Raw genomic sequence first — 21,286 nt, forward strand, 5'->3', positions numbered from 1 at the left:
ATCAAATTAAGATTTGGGCCTCTTCTTGTGTCATTTAAGATCTGATACATATCTGACCTGTGTCCATGCAAACACAGTGACAACTGTCAGATCAGAATATGGGCCTGTTCAAACACGGTATTTCACAATTTAGATCTTTCTACCATTTATGTTGTACTTTATCATTACATTTTGTATGACAATGAAATTGTTACCCACCCTGTTATAATGTGAAGCTTCAAAAAGACACCTGAACTTTGATGTCAGTGACATTACAACTACCACTGATGAAGTGATGCATGCACAGTATGTATCTACACTTAAATTTCTTAATTTTTTGTCGAACAATTGAAACTGTATGTGATCAAGCTTAACATCAACCCAATAATGGTAAAATATTCAGTTACTTAATATAATTTTAAGAAAACTTTATTGATCCCAAAGGAAGTTACAGAATATTAAATGTCTGTGAAACAGTATAAGGTCATCTTGAGCAATTTAATGCATTTTAATGCTCACATACAGATCTACACATACACAAACACAAGCACAGGCTAACTAGGGATATCACAAGACAAGGTAAGCACAGCAAAAATAACAAACTCACAAATCACCACCAGTACAAGAAGGAGCTTGGGCAAGCCGCTGTCTTTTTCCTGCAGGGTCCTTATATAAGCCACAGCAATCCCTCAAGGAAGGGCGAGGCCAGCAGCGAGGTGCACAGACAGTCCTAAATCCCGAACTGGACCAAGAGCACACTACAGCAGTCCAGGAGTGTAACATGCTCCAAGTTGTTGCTCCTCTGTTCTTTCTGAACGTGTATTCTGAGAAAAAGAACATTGATGGCACTGTAATTATAGATAATACACCACAACAGTAACAATGAAAGAGTGGGGATTAAAATCGTGTGGATTAAAATCGTGTGGATTAAAATTAGCATCTTTTAAACTCACCTGCAAGGGTGACTGAGTAGGCACACGGTCACGGTCGCGGTTGACATGGCTGTGGATGCATTCGTATTAGTGTAACACCTGTCATTTGCTATGTCTTAAAACGAGAATTATTTTGAGAATGTGTTATTAATGTTACTAGAGAACAAAATAAATGAACATTTTATGGTAGTAAGATGCAAAAGAACACAAATATAGGAATGCCAAAATAAAAGAAAAACAGTCTACTTTATATTCAAAATTGACAAACTTACTGAATTCCTCTCCATAGCTGTACGAGATGTGTGAACAAGCGCTTATGAAAAAAATACAAAAGAAAAAGTAGAATAGTAACCAGAATAATTCCCAGAATAACCACAGTGGTCCATGTGGATTCTACATAGAGGAGGAAATAAGAGGAGGAAATAATAAGGGTAGAAAAGGAGAGCGGAGAGGAGAGAGACAAAGAAAAAATTAAAAAATAAGAAAATGCAACAAATCTTTTTGTATATGTAGTGCAGATCGCCGCTTGTAGATGACTAAAGTTTTATTGATTGATGTGAAAGACAAGTAATAATACATCAAAATAGTTTCTTGGCCAAAACCAAAACTCAGGATACACTGGACTGAAAATGGGTAACCAAAATAAATAAATTAAACAAACAAACAAACAAATAAATAATATTAACTAATTAACTATATTCATTAATTTGCTTTTTATGATTTTGCAGAGAGGGGCAGAACACATATTGTGTATTTTGCAGGGTATGAATTGGGCTACACTTATTTTGCTTAAACTCATCATCATGTGATGACATATAAAACCAAAACGTTCCATTTAAACATTTAGCTGATGCTTTTTTAATCCAAATTGACTTACGATTATGACTGAATACAACTTGAGGGTAAAGGGCTTTTAGGTTCCGTAATGAGGAGGAAGGGAAATCTGGTGTAACTTTTGGGCTCCAACAGTGGCAGGGTTTGAACCAGCAACCTTCCAAATAAAAGTCTAGTACTTTAACCACTGGGACATTTCTTTTTACACATGGAGGTAAGCTATCATTTCTACTGGTTTTGTTCAATTATTGTAGCCACATTGCAATCTGCCATGTCAAGTCATTTTATGGACACATTTTTGGTCAGTAAAATGTACTTACTTTATGGACATATGTCCAGAAAATATTTAAAATGGTATTTTTATGATTTATAAATTAAAAATTGAATATTATGGCATGATTATGTTTAGAACTTTTCAAATAAACCAAATTTTAAGATACCAGTAGTGTTAAAGCTGTAGAGATGAAAAATGTGTGTCCAATTTGTAATGTTCTCAAATTTGCCAGGCTCGTATAACTGTAAACATGACACTTTTACTATGAGGACTTTCCAGTGAAACAGTGAATTTCCAGAGAGGAGAATTTTTATTAAAACGTATCTACAGCTTGTGTTTATGGAAATTTACCACAATATAAACACTGGCTGGCTATACAGCTGATCATAAGGTGAAGTTCAGGCCCTGCTGAATGTGCAAATGGTACTCACCTCTATTAACATATACATAGAGAGATCCTGTGACACTTCCATACTGGTTTGAAGCTTCACAGACATACAAGCCATTATGGTCAGAAGTTAGTGGGATTAGAAGTTTGTTTTTATTATCAACTTGGATGTTCACCCTGTCAGTAAAACAAACAAATTATTGTGTGTATGTATATCAAACCACCATATATAGATCCAGGCCTCCAGTTTTCTAATTATATTCACCTGTTCCCTGATTTGTGTTATTTTGCCAGTATACATTTACCACCTATGACTTTTCCTTTGTGAGGTTTTGTTTTATTCTGTGTTTCTGAGCAGCTTTGGTCTGTTTCCATTCCTGGGTACTGTCTATAGACTATTTTATTGTTTGCTCTCTTGGTCAAGTCTCTTCTGGATTACTGCCTGGTTGTTTGATCTCCTGCATGTTACTCTGTCACTGCCTTTTTGTCTCACTCCTGGCTCTTTTACATTTAAGTTAACATTTATCTGTTTAGTCAACCTGTTTTGAATATGCAGTTTGAGGACTATGTCAGACTTGATAATCAGCAAGAATAAAGAACAAACCCTTGCAAACTTTTACAAACATGGTATGATATAAATGGTATATTATTAGCATATAATGACTGAAGATTCCTTTTATAGCTCAACCAAACAGTAAGCACATCTACTGATTCTACATTTGATAATCTGTGACAGGTGTCAATGCTATAGCTGCAGCTACCATTGGTATACAAGAAGCCCTACTAACCTCCTCCAGATAAAGGTTGTTGGTTTTGGATTGCCATCTGCTTCACAGAGAAATTCTTGATCTTTTGTTGCCTCACCAGCTGATAAAATATAGGCAACCTGAGGAGGATCTGAGAAAAGAAAAGCAAAACAAATATTAATAAAAATGTAAAAAGGTTGTCTGAAAACTGCACACATTGAAAAGAAATCTAATACTAAGAAAGAAATTCAAATTTTTTTGCTTAAGCACTTTTCATAGAAAGTGACATTCAAAGCGCTTTATGCAGACATGAAAGAATTAAATCCATCACCTCAGGAAAGCTAAACAGATCAATTCAATAAATAAATATATGTTTTGGAAAAAATGTCAAACACAGACTAACTGTTGATCTGACATGACTTAAGATTGGCCTACATTATTTTTTATCAAATATATTTACATTTATCAAATTTTGTAAATGCAGTTTTTCTGCAGAATACTCACAGAATACTCACTTGTAACATCTGACATACAGAACACAATAAAAATAAGACATTTGCTACAGGATTCAATAGCATACTACAGTCTCCAATGATATGTTCATAATTAGCAAATCATATAATAGTCAATCATGGTGTGTAGTTCCAGTGTTAAGAATATGCTCTATGTCTATGACAGCTTTCTTATAATGAGACTATTGTGTAGTCCAGCATCAGTTCTGTATGCAGGGCCGTGTGGTTCACCAAACAATGAACCTTCTGCTGGTTAAGTTCTTTACTTACAATGGATTACTATTGTGTAGTCCAGTACCAGTTCTGTATGCAGGGCCGTGTGGTTCACCAAACACTGAACCTTCTGCTGGTTAAGTTCTTTGGATGCTACACCAATCAAATGACTTGTAACAGTGTAAGTTCCATCAGTTTGCAGAGACAGGCTGGTCTCTACTCTCACAGAGGTGTTCAGAGCCAAGAGCCATGACACTTCTGCTGCAGGCGTTGTTTTGGCTGCAGTGCAGGTCGCCAAGGTCACGTTACCATCACCAGCAACAGGAATTATCACAGGGCCGACACTGACAACAGGCGGAACTAAAATTGAAATGAAAGAAAAAAAAAAGTAGTTGCTGACAAAATATAATAGTAATACAATATACATGTAACCATTCAATTTAAAGTTGAACTTTATGGTCCTTCTATATGCTATAAGGCCTACCAAATAAATTTTAAATGCATACTGGTCTTTTATACTTTCTGCAACATATATTACATTGTTATATTCTATAGCAACACTAAAATACATGAACTGGACAATTAGGAATTTATTCCTATATTCTAACAAACATGAGTCACGATGAGTAACACTAGAAAAACTGTTTGTAAAAAGCCTGTTACTATTATCTGCATGGCAACTGAAAACTTGCTTGTATTGGGACTACTAGTAATATTCTGTTTATGCAATGCAGCTACTTGCAAGCTAACAATAAAGTGACAACAATAAAGTGACAACAAAAGTTAAAAACAAGTCTTACCCAACACAGTGAGCTTAATCTCTGTCTCAAATGGCCCACTTGGGAATATGTTAAAGATGCAAGTATATATTCCTTCATCCAGTAATGAAACATTCTTCAGAGCAATTGAGCCAACACGTTCTTGCATGTTCCCAATAAAATCAATTCTGTCTTTTAGTCCATTTATATGTTCTGTTATGCCATCTGGAGTGAAGACAAAAAAGTTACTATTTTCTGGCTTTCCCCGTGTCCTTTTTTGCCATGTAATCTGTGTAAGTTCCTCCACTGTATCAATCAGCTGACAGAACAATGTGGCACTGCCTCCTTCTTGAATGGTCACACTCCTTCCAATGACTCTTACAGCTGTACATAAAAGAAAGAAAAAGAAAGAAAACACTTCTATAAAACATTAGGTACATGCTAAAATGGCATTAGGTAAAGCCAGGTAGAACACACAGTAAGATATCCAAATATAAGAGTGTGCACTTAATTAGTAAATCAAAAAGCAATACTTTACATAATTTAAGCAGTAACACTTCATGATAAGACTTGTGTTCTATTTGCTTAAAAGATTCGAAGCATTGCAGTAGGAGTGAGCGATATGACGTAAAATTCATATCACTGGCATTTTCCATTATACAGATGATATCCTATCACAAAAATACCCCCCAAAATAGATTCATAGTAATAACTTTTATATGCCCTTCAAAAGAAATAAATTGTAATAAACCTTAACTTATAAAATCAAAAGACGAGAGTGAGTAAATTGCGTTACAAAATCTTGATTTGCTGAAATATGTAAGACTTGGAGTTAGGGTTATTTTAGTTATTTTAGTAAACTTGCTGGTTTATTCGCCACGTGACACAGACTCGCTCCAGGAGTACAGTTGACAGCTCATACATGAGTTGTAAAAACATCCAAAACTCATAACGCGTTACTAAAGAAGTAAATAATGATAAATGAAGAGCTGGGTCCAGCAATGCCCGTTATGTACAGCACAAAACCAAAACTCAGCGTGGCCTACGTGCACACGCCTTTTACGTAAACGTAATTTAAGGGGACAGTACACAAATTACTGACCGTTACAAATGACACACAAAAAGAAACCCTTCACCAAGATTCAGAGAAATGCATGAAACTGTACAACTTGTTTGAGAGCTGAGAGGGAGCTCAATGTTGCTGTGATTGTAAGGGGCTGCTCTAGAAAGAAACCCAGGGCTGAATTTAATTCCCAGCCCAGCCCTGATGAGTTGTAGAACCCTTAAATATATATTTTTAAAGATTTCCAATCTCCTTTTCCCTCCTACACCGTTTCAGGATGAACTGGTATTTTATACAACTCAACTTTCATTGTCCGTAGGGATTACTGTGGTGTGGGTGTTGCTGTAGAAGCCTTTGAAGCGAAGAGAAATAGGGGGACACGCACAAAAAACCTTCAAAAAAATAACAGGTTTCCAGCGCTTCACTGACTTCTACGACAGGTGTACGATACTGATAAAGTCTGTTTGTGACCAATAGAAAATTCTAAACGCGAGAAAACTGCTAAATGTGGCAAGTACTATTAAACCCTTCGAAGCTACTTATAAACAACGTGGCACTCGTAGTTTACGTTTTGTTTTTTTGTTTTTTTTTACAAACTGGTTTAAGTGGTTCTTTATATCCAAATCGGCATTGATGATAAACAAGGAGTACTACACCTATTTGGTCAGGCCTACACCAAAGTTCATTGTTTCTCTTCGTTTAGGAAGCGTTAGTTTGATGACATAGGAACGCCTGGATAATGCGAAACTTGACAAATTGTTCAACACAGGTTACGAAGAGTACCCTTACCTGTAATTCTGCCGTGGCGTAGAGTGGACACAACGATATGAAGCAGAAGATATGTTTGAAAATACATAATTTAAGATGGTGGCCGCTCTGGATGATGCGGACTGGGACATATCCTGATGCAGCTCAACCAAAAGCTCTGGGTGGACGAAACCATCTAGGAGTCTCTGAACTCGGGGTGGTGAGAGAGGAAAGAAAGGAAAGTAGAGTCACGCTTCCAGTAGAGTGGCTCTAGATGCCTACGGCAGGAGCTACGGACTACAGGATCCCACATGAGCGCAGATGAATTTCTGGCGAATGAGCTAAACACATTCTTCGCTCGAATACCCGGAAGGCGGCGGAACCAGACAGCATCTGCGGTAGAGTCCTCAAAGCCTGCGCAGAAAAGCTAGCCCCGGTATTCACCGGCATCTTCAACCTCTCCCTGACACTCGGTATCATCCCATCCGGCTTCAAGCGTTCCACCATCGTCCCCGTCCCGAAGAAACCTCTTAAATAATAGAGAGAGTGTTCCGTATAATACAGTTTAAAGATTATCTTTGCTTATGGTGCTTTTGGGAAACCCAGCCCTGATCTGATGAACATCACATAAGATTTTCTTAACATCTACTTATAAAACATTCACCTAATTTTATAATAACCCCATTACCATTGAATACTATACTGTATGCAAAATACAGACTAACTGTTGACGTGACATGATTTAAGATTGGCCAACATTATTTTTTATAGCAAATTTATTTACATGTATCAAATTTGTCAAATTTTGTAAATGTGCTAGAAGCAGTGTCTACAGATAGATTTTACGCACATGACACCTTGTGTTCAGTTGAAGTACCCTCTGGTGATTGTAGACAGGTTTTCCAAGTGGACTGAGGCGTTTCTTTGTTCTAAGGAAGACTTTCCGCACTGTGGTTAAAATCCTAGCCAAGGAGATAATACCGATGGTATGGTATGCCTCAGGTAATAGATTCAGATCAGGGACCCTGTTTCATTTCCAAGGTAACTCAGAAACTATGTACCTACCTAACTATTGGCTGGAAGTTTCACATCCCTCATCATCCTCAGTCATCTGGCATTGTTGAGAGAATGAATCGTACCTTGAAAGAAAGGTTAACAAAGGCAAGGATGGAAACAGGAAAGAAGTGGATAGATCTACTGCCAGCAGTGTTATGTGAGATCAGAATGACGCCCAATGCCACCACCAAATTGTCACCATTTGAGGTCAATTTTGGTAGACCATTTACCACTCCATGGGTCAGAGGTAACCCAAGTGTTTCTCATTCAGGTGACATGGGCGTGATCTTGGCAGACTACACCCAAAGGTTGATTGAGAAACTGAACAGTGTGTATGGTAATGTCTCTTGCGCTCTCCCCCTTCCCACAGACAAGCCTACTCATCCATTTATTCCAGATGATACTGTTTTGGTCAAATCATTGAACCCTTGGAAAGTTGGTGAAGCTGCGTACAGACCCCCAACAACCGTGATCGCAGTGACCCGAACCGATGTGCTAACATCGGGATCAGCACAGTAGATACACGCCAGCTGACTGAAGAAATCACCAGTAGCTAACGCATCCAACAAGCCAAATGCACCTTAACACATTCACATAGAGTACAAAATTTGTTATATGATTTCATGCCGAAGGCCTGCTCCTCGGCTGCACCACACACCAACGAATTACTCCTTGGCCCTGTACACTTTAGCATTGGTATTATAACTTGATAGGCAGTTAGGATATCTATCAACATCCCTTTGCAGACTCTGTGGTCCTTTCTCTCCTTGTTTTCCTGATAAGTGCATGCAAAACCTTACTATAGGAATAACGGGCGCCATTAGTGTGATAATATTGTCATTATTTTCAGTCTCGAAAGGTACAAAAGGGGGGATAGTGGGCTTTCAGAGTCATCAACAAAAATGTAATGGCAATTTAGCTTGTGTGGTCTCCCTGGTAGCGGCAGGAGAGGCGGAGCCTCTGGAATGTCAAGCATTCCATACACCATGGGTACCAGCCCCGGTAGATGATGTTACAGCAGCAGCACTTAATTATAACTCATCAGACTGTCAAATCAATATGGGAGTAGGGTTTATGCTAAATGTATCTAAGGCAGTAGCTGCCAGTGGTAATCTCCCCACATGGGCCTTGGATGGTGGTTCATGGCCAGACCAAAGGACAGACTGCGACATTGGCATTAGTAAATGCTATTACCTCAATTCAGAAATATGTCCCTAGCAGTATTACCTGTGACAGGTACCACCTGTCTGTGTTCTGCAGGCTTACCTGATGGTCCATTTTTAGGCCACATGCCGTGTAAAAATGAGGTATGGGCATTAGGTGTGGGACGGGGCAGATGCTCAATAAATAATATAACAGGCACACCGTCTCTTTGCCCTGTGATCCTGGGCACTTGAGCATCTACAGCTATGATGTGGATATGTGGTAGGATGGCATACTCCAGCCTACCAACTTTGATTGTTAGTAATACCAGTCATCAATTTCCCTGGAAAGGATGTTGTACCCCAGCCTTAACTATCCCATCTCTGGTCATATATACACATTCGCAGTCGACATCAGGCAGTGCTAAAAGGTCTATAATTATTGGCACCCCTAATAGGTATGGTGGGTATGTAACGGCCAACCCATGGACTAACCCTGGAGCAAACATAGGTTAGAGTTTGTTCCTGGGAGGAGGAAGTACTGCAGCCCTTAATAAAATTAATGGTTTGGCATGGCAGGTACTTAATTTAGCCAATAGGACTGAAAACGCCCTGGCATTGCCTACTGCATTCAAAACCGCCAGGGTGGTACCAATCCTCAAGAAGGCCACACTTGACAGCTCCAGCGTTACCAACTACAGACCGGTATCACTTCTCTCTTTCCTCTCAGAAGCCCTTGAATGAGCAGTTTATAATCAATTGTCTCTTTTTCTCACCCAGAACCAGCTGCATGATCCCAATCAGTCTGGCTACAAACCAGCACATTCTACAGAAACGGCCCTCATAGCGGTGACTGAAAAACTTCATGCCACTAAAGCTGCCAAACAGTCATCTGTTTTGATTCTTCTAGACCTTTCAGCAGCCTTTGACACAGTAAACCACAACATTCTTCTCTCTGTTCTTTTCAGGCTTGGTGTGACTGGTTCTGCTTGGAGATGGTTTCAGCCCTATCTGGATGGACGGTCCTATCAGGTGACATGGAGAGGATCCACATCCAAACCACGTAGACTCTCCACTGGTGTTCCACAAGGCTCAGTATTGGACCCCCTTCTCTTTGTATACTCATTCTGTTGGTGATGTAATATCTTCTCTTGGTTTCTCCTACCACTGCTATGCCAATGACACTCAATTATTTCTTACTTTTCCACCCTCTGACACGCAGGTCTCCAGTCGTATCTCGGCGTGCTTGACTGACATTGCGTCATGGATGACAGCTCACCACTTGAAGCTCAACCCCAGTAAAACTGAGCTTCTGTTCATCCCAGGTACTCTCAACCCTTACCATGACATCACTGTTTCCTTTGAGAACTCCCTGGTATCACCATCCGAAGCTGCCCGTAGCTTGGGCGTAACTTTGGACAACCAGTTGTCGTTCTCAACTCATGTTTCTAATCTAACCCGGTCTTGCAGATTCCTCCTTTGTAAGATACGAAGGATTCAACCCTTTCTTTTGCAGGAAGCTACCCAGGTGCTTGTGCAGTCTCTTGTGATCTCAAAGCTAGACTACTGCAACTCGCTACTTGCTGGTCTTCCTCTAAGAGCCATCAAACCTCTACAACTTGTCCAGAATGCAGCAGCACGATATGAAGCAGAAGATATGTTTGAAAATACATAATTCAATCTTCTGAAGTTCACACGTTAGTCCACTGCTGCGCTCCCTTCATTGGCTCCCTGTAGCTGCACGCATCAGATTTAAAACCTTGATGCTTGCCTACAAAGCCAAAAATGGACCAGCTCCTTCATACATGTGGTCAATGGTCAAAGCCCGATCTGTACCTCGAGTACTTCGAACCTTAAGTACGGCTCGGGTTGAAATACCTCGCTTCAGGTCTCACGGATGACAAGCATTGAGACTATTTTCTGTCCTGGCTGCAAGATGGTGGAATGAACTTCGTTTGCTGTCTGGACAGCAGAGTCCCTTGCAGTCTTCAAACGCAGACTGAAGACCCATCTATTTGCAAAATATTTAAAGGATAACTGACACTGCTCCCTTATTGACTGACTAATTTAGTACTTATTGTAGGGCACTATTTATGCTTTATAACAAACTCTAGCACTTATTGTTTATAGCACTTATCATTGTTTAAGATAGATCTTATGTATTTTGCACTTCTAGGTATCAGCATTCATCCCTGTATTCTACAGTATTCTAGTTCATTGGTATGTTTAATTCTAACCTACTATACTGTACTTGGATATATTCTATGAGTAAATGACAAAGCACTTTTGTAAGTCGCTCTGGATAAGAGCATCTGCTAAATGCCATAAATGTACATGTAAATTTGCTTAAAAGATTAGAAGCATTGCAGTAGGAGTGAACGACATGACATAAAATTCATATCACTGGTAAAAACATCCAAAGCTCATAACGCGTTACTAAAGAAGTAAATAATTGCTGGGTCCAGCCAACCGTCATGTACAGCACAAAACCAAAACTCTGCGTGGCCTACGTGCACACGCCTTTTACGTAAATTTAATTTAAAGGGACAGTACACAAATTACTGACTTACAAATGGTGCAACAAAAAAAATAACCTTCAAGATACAGATAAATTAAACTGCACCACTTGTTTGAGAGCTGAAAGGAAGCTCATTGTTGCTGTGATTGTAAGGGGCTGCTCTAGAAAGAAACCCAGGGCTGAAGTTAATTCCCAGCCCAGCCCTGATGAGGTACCCAATATTTGGCGGAGGCACCGTTGATGGAAAACGTTTGGTTTCTGAGCGATCCTCTTTGTGTTCCTCCAGGTTTCACTGGCGTAAATGGTGGTTGGGATGACAATCGCGGAGTACAGACGCATTTTGATTCCTGTATTGATTGTTGTTGAGGACCAGATGCGGCGTAGATGCTGGAACACACCCGCCGCCTTTCCGATCCTACATCGAACATTCGCTTCTGAGCCACCGTCATTATTGGATACTATGCTGCCGAGATATGTGAACTCGTTGATGTCCTCCACCATTTGCTGCCCAATAGTTATCTGCACCTTCGTTTGACGATTCACCCACATGACCTTGGTTTTGTCTGTGTTAATGTGTAGGCCAACCTTTTTCGCTTCGCCCTCAAGGCATGTTGTCATGGATTGTAGAGCCGGTTTTGTATTCGTTAGCAAGGCAATGTCGTCTGCGAAATCGAGATCAGTGAGATGAGATCCATTTGTCCAAGGGATTCCAGTCACTGGGCTCATCATCACCTTTTTCATGACGTAGTCGACTGCGAGCAAAAAGAGAATTGGCGACAGGATACATCCTTGCTTGACTCCGGTTTCGATGTTGAAGAAGTCTGTGTAGTCATCGTGTGTCCTGACGCAGCAGCTAGAGCTGATATATAGGTTCTGGAAGACATTGACAAACCGTTGTGGAATGCCGTAGGCTCGTAAAATTTTCCACAAGGAGCCCCTGTGGACGCTATCAAAAGCCTTTTTGAAGTGGATAAAGTTGATGAGCAGGGGGCGCTGGAATTCGATGCACTGTTCAATGATATTACGAAGCGTGTAAATCTGCTCACTGCACGATCGGCCTGCTCTGAATCCGGCTTGCTCTTCCCGGAGAATTTCGTCCACTGCATGTTGTATGCGCCGTAATAGAACGCTACAGAAGACTTTCCCAGGAACCGAGAGGAGTGTAATGCCACGCCAATTGTTGCAATCGGCGGTATTGCCTTTCTTGGAGAGTTTCATGATTACTCCTTTCCTCCAGTCACTTGGGACGCTCTGATCTTGCCAGCACTTGTTGAACAGCACTGTGAGGGTGTTTGCAATTGCGTCTCCACCGTGCTTTAGCATTTCCAGTGCTATCTCGTCTAGGCCGGGTGCTTTGTTGGCTTTGAGTGTTCGAATAGCCACCTTAGTTTCCTCGATAGTGATTAGATCAAGGTTAACTACCAGGTCTGGAGGTGGCGGTGTGGCGCCAAAGTCATAGGTGTTGGCAGGGGTGGGCTGGTTCAAGGTTTCCTTGAAGTGTTCTACCCAGCGCGTGTCTTGTTCTTCTCTGGTGAGCAGAAACACCCCGTCCTTGTTTTTGATAGGTGCACCAAGTTGCTCCATGCCCCAGTCAACTCTCGTACAATGCGGTACAGCGTCTTATTGTCATTCTTGCTAGCCGTCTCATGTGCTTCGGCTCCTTTGCATTCCAGCCATGCCTTCTTGTCAGATTTGCAGCTTCGTTTGACCGCCCTATCCAGTTACCGATATCGCTCTGCTTTGGTTTCCTTGTCAGGGTCAGCTTTTGCCTATTCGCGTCGGCATTTTGCAATTTTCCTTTCGTCAATCAGGCTCCAAGTTGGGTCGCGTATCCAACGCTCTTTCTGTGTCCCACGTCAGCGACCCACGGTTTCCTTTACCGTTTCTATGACTGCTTGTTTGAATGCCATCCAGTATTCATCGATGTCGCCCACATCTTGGAGTAGCTTGAACCGATTTCTCAACTCCAGTTGGAATTGTTTGACCGCGGCAGGTTCTTTCAGCTTCTCCACAGCCGTAACCAAATTGAGGATCATACGAGATAATGGTCTGATCCAACGTCCGCTCCACGATAGGCTCTGATGTCCAACAGTGCTGAACGCCATCGCCGAGAGATACAGATAATGTCAATTAAATACAGATACAGATAAAGTCAGATAAAGTGGCTCCATCCGGTGATCGCCAGGTTTTCTTATGGATGTTTTTGTGTCGGAAGTATGTGTTACCAATGTAGAAATTGTTCATATTGCTAAAGGATAGAAGTCGTTCACCATTATCGTTGGTTTGTAGCCCCGAACTGTGTGGACCAATGGTGTCTTGTAGCAGTCCATAGAACATATCCTTCTGATCATCATCGGAGTCTTCGGTTGGAGCGTATACTTGGATGATGGAAGTTTTAGCGTGTCTTGATTGAAATCGCGCCGTGATGATGCGATCGTTGACAGGTCTCCATCCAAGCAGTGCACATGATGCCTTTTTACTAAGCACCAATCCGACACCATGAATATGGTGCTCCTCATGTCCTGAATACAGGACTGATTTGCCATCACTTACGATCTTTACCGATCCAGTCCAATGCATTTCGGAGATGCCCAATATGTCAAGATTGTAGTTCACACTTTTGCAGAGAGTTCTAACATTCCAGGTGCCTAATTTGGAAATCATTTTTGCATCGAAGGTTCCGGTCTGCATCGGGCGTTGGACACCCTCGCGGGTTTGCTCCAGCACCATCATCAAGTTAGAGCCAGGTCCTCTTTGCTGATGGGATCGTTTAGAATATTCGCTTGTTGTTTCCATAGCGGTAGAAGTTTTTACAGGGCCGGGTTGCTGGCCCAGCGCCTAACCCTCCTCCTTTCACGTCCGGCGCTTGGGAACCGGCAATGGATGAGTTGTAGAACCCTTAAATAATAATTTTTTTTTTTTTTAAGATTTCCAATCTCCTTTTCCCTCCTACACCGTTTAAGGATGAACTGCTATTTTATACAACTCAACTTTCATTGTCCGTAGGGATGGACATGGTGTTACTGTAGAAGCCTTTGAAGCGAAGAGAAATAGGGGGACACACACAAAAAACCCTCAACAAAATAAGCACGTCATTGACAGGTCTAGACTACTGATTAAGTCTGTTCATGACCAAGAGAAAATTCTAAACAAGATGTGATGGAAAATGATACGAAACTATGTATTATGTGATTCATATAAAATCACACTGATCCTTTTGTTCGTAAATTAATAATGCTGTTTGCACATTTGTATCCGCCTGTTGCTGATTAAGTTGAATATGTATCAGGAACTGTTAACATCAAGGTCAACTTGACACACAACCCACACTGTTTGGAGTCAGTTTGGGTTGGTTTGTGGGAAAAACCAAGCCGAGAGCTGATTGGCTTATAGCCACAGCAACAAAGGAAAGAAGAGCTGCTTAAGAAAAGATGATTGGTTAAAGACAGCACAGAAGTAGTATAACTAGCCACGGTTTTGTATACTCGGGGCTCCCTACCTGAGGCGAGCCAAACATTTATTTTATTCTTTTTCTTATTAAATTACCCTCTTAATCACGCCTGACTTGCTGTTTGTTCAAAATTCCACAACAGAAATTGGCGTAGTCGGCAGGATCACCAAGAGGCAACACGCGGAGCAGCGGTCACTGAACTTCGAGGACGCTCCTCAGAGAGAAAACTGAGCTGGAGAAAAAGGGAAACCCACAAGAATACGGGAAAGTACCTAACCAGGGAGTGACGTCCCGCTAGACTCCGGTGGTCTACTCCGCCTGATCCAACGAACAGAAAGTAAGTGGTGGAATTACAGTAATTTAATCTTAGAAGAAAGTGACATAGTGATCCGCCTGAGTCTTCCCTGGGGTGGGTCTGCAATGTAGCATAGTATATGAGATACTAGGGCTTAAAAATAGGGTCAGGAGGACTCCGGAGTCTGGGACTCCGCCAGCCTAAGAGAATAGGCACACTGAGTAGACATACTAGTGTAAGAAATAGGCCCGGGCTGACAGAACACCCCGCAGGGAAAGGAGTGGACTCAGTGAACCAGCACGGATTGCTGGAGCGGAACTAAATTAAAGCAACGTCGGAGACGTGATTAACAGAAAGGAAACAAAAAAAAAAAAAGGAAAATTTTAAATAAAATATTAGTACCCCCTTTACCCTTATATAAAAAAAAGGGGGAGAAAGAGAAAAGAGTTTATTTGTTTGTTTCTGTCATATTTGGGTTTATTTGTTTGTTTATTTTATTTGTTTATCGCCCTTACCCACAAAAGAAAAAAAAAAAAAAAAAAAAAAAAAAAAAGGTGGAGGGCAAAGTAAGGAATATGAATTTAGCAAAGACAAGTTTTCCAGTAGCCTGTTTTTCCAAATGAGCAAAGACTATGGGGAACATGTAAATACACACGTCCCATTTTGGATTAAATACTATGGGTTTAATGTATTGGGGACTTTGAGTGTTGCATATTTACTTAAATTGGTTGAAAGAGTTAAGGTTAAATCAAGGGAGGCTGATAAGAAAGCGCAGAAATATTTTGACAAGAACAGTGAAGATATGTTGGAAAAGGCAAAAATGTGGTTAGAGGAAGCTGAAAAAAGACAGAAGCAGCAGGTAGGGCATAGAAAAGGTAATAATGAAGTGTCTCAGTGTGTTTCCTTAGCTGATCCTGACCTCAATGCTGCCCCGCCGAGAGCCCCCCAGCTGATTCAGCAACCACAAGTGCCAACAAACCCACCTCCATATCCTGAGCCAGGGACTTCATCGCTAACATCAAAGCCGTCTCCATATGACGAACCAAGACGACAACTGGAGGCAATAACATCACCAGTGGCTCATCACACTCGAAGTCACGCCACTATAAAGCCATCCGCAGGGCCTGAGACAAGCTATGCCCCGCAGTTCCCGATGGTGGAGGTATCTGGACCTGAGGGAGTGATTATGGTCCACCGTCACTGGACTGCAGACGACATCATGAAAGCGGCCGACGGCCTGAGCAAGCCAGGTGACATCGGCGGACGACGCTTCGGACAAGAACTGATGGCATTCGTGCAGTCCTGCAGAACAACTCAGGCTGAATTGAGACGGTTGCTGATGATTCGACTCGGACCGCAGTATAACCGCATTGACAGAGGCTGGGTGAATGGAGATGTCCGTCTCCATCTGCCTGAGTGGAATGCACCACCCCAAGGCCAACCTGACCTAAACAGCCCATACAGAGAGATGATAAGAGGACTCATCGAAAGAATGGAAGCAGCATATCCAACAACTGTTAACACTGATGTGATAGCAGCATGCAAGCAAAGAGATGATGAGCCCGTCGCTGATTTCCTCAGTCGTTTGACACGTGTCCACACTGACCATTGTGGAATTGACGCGCCAGCACAACGTGCAGCGGGCCTCGGAGAAGTGGGGGCATGGGAAGCTCATCTGAGAAACAGCTTCCTTATGAACATGAGAAAGGACATTAGCGACCTCATCAGAAAAAACTGCATCGGCTATAGTAGAGCCCCTTTGTCAACTATTGAAGAACACGCCAAGCATCATCAAACGGGAGCGTCAGCGTGCCGACACCACTCATCAGGCGATGCTGACCATGCTCCAGACAGTAGGGGACAGAGGAAGAGGTCGTGGACGTGGCAGAGGACGTGGACGCGGACGAGGGAGAGGAAGAGGCCAAGGAAAGGGACTTGAAGGGAAAGAGTGCTACAATTCTGGGAAGTGTGGACACTTTGCAATAGACTGTCCTGAGGGGGAGAACGAAGAAGATTTTGGTGATTTTGATCCTACAATTAAGGAAGTCAAGCTAGACTGACGGGCGGCGGAGAGGCAGGACGGCGACGGACCACTGAGAGAAGACGACAAAAGGGAAGTAACAAATTTAAATTACCAACTATTACAGCAGATTAGTAAGGGGTCAAGAGACCTCCCCGAGGTGATTGTGAACGTAGAGGGAAAAAATGTTAAGTTTTTGGTTGACAGTGGTGCTACCCACTCGGTGTTAAAAGAAGGTTTAATAGAATGTAGAATGAGACCAGGATATGGGATAACAGAAATTGGAGTGGGAGGTCATCCCATTGATGAAAGGATGTCCGAGCCTCTCCAATGTAGTTTAGGAAACAGCCAATTCAAACACAGCTTTTTAGTGTCAGAAACCTGTCCAATTAATTTGTTAGCTAGAGATTTAATGTGTAAACTTGGGTGCACAATTAGCAGCAACCCAGAGGGGTTATTTGTTATGTGGGAAACACCTACACAGGGAGTCCAGCTAGAGGCAGGAGTCCCTTTGTACGTGTATGAATTGCAGTGCACTGCTGGGGAAGTACTAACACATTTTATGACTGAAGTTACTAACACGCTACACGGAGAGCTGACAGTTAAACAAAGTGACTCTATTCACTGTACAATGAAGGTCCATGAGGGATCTGATGTTGATTTTGAACAGAAATTTGACTTAGGGGGCAGCAACAGTTTGATTATCACAGCTATAGCATGGGATTGCGAGTGGGCTGCGGGAGTGGTGCAGCTCTCAGCTAAACAGAAATCTTTATATTCGATCTCACATGCAGCACCTTATGTGTCGTTGGCTAGCGCACATGCTGACCCAGATTGGCAGAGAGTAGGGTTATGGACCAAACGTGTGTTGAGCGCAACTGATTGGATAAAAGAACCCCAGTATGAAATTATGTACAGCCCGAGCATAGAAGTGTGGAAAATGCCAGCCCCGTATAGGTTAAATTGTAAAAGGGGGGTCGAGCTCGTGAGTCCAAATATGGTAATTATGGCAGCCTCTGTTACCCTCTCAGAGGAGGAGGAAGAGGAACTGAAAACAGTTCCTGCAGGGTTATGGGCACAGGGAAAAAATGATGTGGGCTTAATAAAAGGGTGCGAGCCTGTCCACATCACCCCAAAATCTGATTATAGACCACACCAGCACCAATACCCTCTGAAACCAGAGGCAGCGGAGGGTATTAGGCCTGTGTTCCAATCATTAAAACAAGCAGGAGTAATCGTGCCGTGCCCAGATTCACCGGTACGTACTCCAATTTTCCCAGTTAAGAAACCAGGGAGAGATGAATGGAGATTTGTGCAGGATTTGCAGGCTGTCAACGCGGCAGTACACCCTAGAGCCCCAGTAGTTCCAAACCCGCACACCATTCTCTTTCAGATCCCACCAGATAGCAAGTGGTTCAGTGTAGTTGACTTGTCCAATGCTTTTTTTTGTGTACCTGTGCACAAGGATAGTCAATTTTGGTTTGCTTTCACTTTTGAAGGAAAGCCATACACATTCACGAGGTTGTGTCAGGGGTATTGTGAATCACCAACCATTTGCAATGCCGCCTTACACCGAAGCCTAGAAGCTTTGGAGCTCCCTGAAGGAACAGCCTTGCTGCAATACGTTGATGATCTTTTGATTTGTGGGAAAACACGAGAAGCGTGTAAACAAGCCACGGTGGCACTGCTACATCATTTAGCAGGGGAAGGCCATAAAGCATCCAAATCCAAATTACAGTTTTGTAAGCAGCAAGTGCATTTTTTTTTTTAGGACATGACATTACTGAACAAACGCGCATGCTGACTAAAGACCGAGTGAATGCCATCTTGACTATACCAAAACCCATAATGAAAAAACAACTGCTGTCCTTTTTAGGCATGTGTTCCTATTGTAGAACATTTATATCATCTTATGCAGAGCATGAGGGGCCGCTCAGGAATATAGTACCGACCAAGGGGTCGAATGCCTTTCAGTTAGAATGGACGCCAGAAGCCGAAGCGGCCTTTACAGCATTGAAGCAGTTATTACAGGTCATGTCTGCCTTAGGCATTCCAGATCCCAATAAACCATTCGAACAAACCATGTCTCCCCACAGCCTAAATGAAAGGACTAATTGAGATTGCTCATGGGAGGAGTCACATGAGCAAAGGGGGGATAGTGGAGAGCATAACGAGACATTGGTATGCACCGGGAATAAACGCACATACCCAAAATTTTTGTTCCCGATGCCTGGTATTTGCACAAAATACACCACACGGAGATAATCATACCAAACACGCACCCGCCGGACACCCGCCGCCCAGTGAGCCATTTCAACATGGGCAAATAGATTTTGTAGAACTAACACCAGCTGAAGGGAAGAGGTACATGCTTGTGTGTGTGTGCATGTTCAGTAAGTGGGTGGAGGCCTTCCCAACAGGCAAACAAGATAGTGATGCAGTAGCAAAAGCACTACTGAGAGAAATCATTCCCCGGTGGGGTTGCCACAACGAGTGTCTAGTGACAATGGAACACCCTTCGTACATGAAGGGCTAAAGGCTCTGACTAAATACCTAGGGGTGGATATGAGAAAACACTGCAGTTATCACCCAGCTAGCGTAGGGGCAGTAGAACGGGCAAACGGTACCATTAAAGGGGGTCTAGCTAAATTAATGCAGGAAACAGGCATGAATTGGGTAAAATGCTTTCCCCTCGTCCTGTGGCAATGTCGAAACAGACCGCAGGCACGAACAGGACTTTTGAGATAGTGTTTGGACAGCCTCCCAACACAGGGGTAGGACCACCCGACTGGGACACTAATCTGATCAATGAATCGCTTTTGCTGTATTGTGTGTCTCTGCACAAATCTCTCTCCCATGTGTCTAAGCAGGTAAAGGCAGTCCTTCCTGAGGTGATGGACAATCCCCTCCACATGCATCAACCAGGCGATTGGGTGCTGATAAAAGACTTCAGAAGGAAGCGGTGGAGCCAACCCAGGTGGAGAGGACCATTCCAAGTACTACTGACGACAAAAAACCGCATGGCCTTGGACATGCTCCTCGCTAAGGAAGGGGGAGTGTGCTCAATGATAGGCGACCATTGTTGCACGTACATACCGCCCAATGATGCACCTGGAGATAATATCTCCATGGCCTTGGACCACATGAGTAAGATTGCTGACCAACTTCGTGCTGAAGAAGCCAGAGTGAGACCTTGGGACTGGAAACAGGGATCTCTATTCTCAATGTGGAAAAGTATTGTAATTATGATTCTCCCATCCATTTTACTATTTACCTTGATTATATGTTGTGGACCTTGTTATGTCAATGTATACTTAGTACTATTCGCATGAATATGGATACCAGATACCAACTTATTCAGGTCACTAAAGAGGACCTGGATGAGGATAACACCCTGTACCTGCACACTGTATTCTCTGATAATTAACAAATGATTGTATAAGAATCAAAGGGGGGAAATGTGATGGAAAATGATACGAAACTATGTATTATGTGATTCATATAAAATCACACTGATCCTTTTGTTCGTAAATTAATAATGCTGTTTGCACATTTGTATCCACCTGTTGCTGATTAAGTTGAACATATATCAGGAACTGTTAACATCAAGGTCAACTTGACACACAACCCACACTGTTTGGAGTCAGTTTGGGTTGGTTTGTGGGAAAAACCAAGCCGAGAGCCGATTGGCTTATAGCCACAGCAACAAAGGAAAGAAGAGCTGCTTAAGAAAAGATGATTGGTTAAAGACAGCACAGGAGTAGTATAACTAGCCATGGTTTTGTATACTCGGGGCTCCCTACCTGAGGCGAGCCAAACATTTATTTTATTCTTTTTCTTATTAAATTACTCTCTTAATCACGTCTGACTTGCTGTTTGTTCAAAATTCCACAACACAAGAGAAAACTGTTAAATGTGCCAAGTACTATTAAACCCTTCGAAGCAACTTATGTACGGACTTGGCACTCGTAGTTTACGGGTTTTTTTTTTTACAAACTGGTTTAAGTGGTTCTTTATGTCCAAATCGGCATTGATGATAGCCAAGGAGTACTACACTTATTTGGTCATGTCTACACCAAAGTTCTTCAAAAACAGTCATGGTTTCTATTCGCTTAGGAAGCATTAGTTTGCTGACATAAGAACGCCTGGATAATGTGAAACCTGATAAATTGGTCAACACAGGTTACGAAGAGTACCCTTACCTGTAATTCTGCTGTGGCGTAGAGTGGACACAACGATATGAAGCAGAAGATATGTTTGAAAATACATAATTTAAGATGATGGCCACTCTGGATGACGTGGACTGGGACATATCCTGATGCAGCTCAACCAAAAGCTCTGGGTGGACGAAACCATCT

The 21,286-nt window shown here is 42.2% G+C and overlaps 2 protein-coding genes and 1 long non-coding RNA gene across 3 annotated transcripts in view; 1 reads left to right on the forward strand and 2 right to left on the reverse strand.

Moving 5' to 3' along the window:
* LOC145657580 (uncharacterized) overlaps positions 1 to 20,789 on the forward strand; it is a 48,301-nt gene extending 27,512 nt beyond the window's left edge. The window contains exons 2-3 of the mRNA XM_081713482.1: positions 14,756 to 14,950; positions 15,804 to 20,789. The gene's annotated coding sequence lies outside the window, so the exon portion shown is untranslated. The remainder of the gene's footprint in view (positions 1 to 14,755; positions 14,951 to 15,803) is intronic.
* LOC118240993 (uncharacterized) overlaps positions 1 to 21,286 on the reverse strand; it is a 47,192-nt gene that overhangs the window by 8,637 nt on the left and 17,269 nt on the right. The gene's annotated exons all lie outside the window — the stretch shown is intronic.
* LOC145657607 (nectin-1-like) lies at positions 393 to 21,197 on the reverse strand. The gene is made up of 8 exons (XM_081713827.1): positions 21,131 to 21,197; positions 4,679 to 5,020; positions 3,936 to 4,238; positions 3,196 to 3,304; positions 2,451 to 2,584; positions 1,184 to 1,304; positions 933 to 981; positions 393 to 803 (listed from the first exon to the last, which is right to left on the reverse strand). Exons 1-8 carry the CDS (start codon positions 21,195 to 21,197, stop codon positions 738 to 740), a joined length of 1,191 nt encoding a protein of 396 aa, XP_081569953.1. The 3' UTR covers positions 393 to 737.

Source organism: Electrophorus electricus, chromosome 4, assembly GCF_041902795.1.
Source record: "Electrophorus electricus isolate QZ-2024a chromosome 4, ASM4190279v1, whole genome shotgun sequence".
NCBI classification, from domain to species: domain Eukaryota; kingdom Metazoa; phylum Chordata; class Actinopteri; order Gymnotiformes; family Gymnotidae; genus Electrophorus; species Electrophorus electricus.

Bases quoted from the DNA above. Each gene is read 5' to 3' on its own strand.
- LOC145657607 (XM_081713827.1), bottom strand. From the start codon at position 21,197: ATGTATTTTCAAACATATCTTCTGCTTCATATCGTTGTGTCCACTCTA. The intron at 3,305-3,935 runs GTAAGTAAAGAA...TTCTTTTCTCAG, and splicing joins CTACACAATAGTAATCCATT to ATCCTCCTCAGGTTGCCTAT. The intron at 2,585-3,195 runs GTTAGTAGGGCT...TTTTACTGACAG, and splicing joins ACAACCTTTATCTGGAGGAG to GGTGAACATCCAAGTTGATA.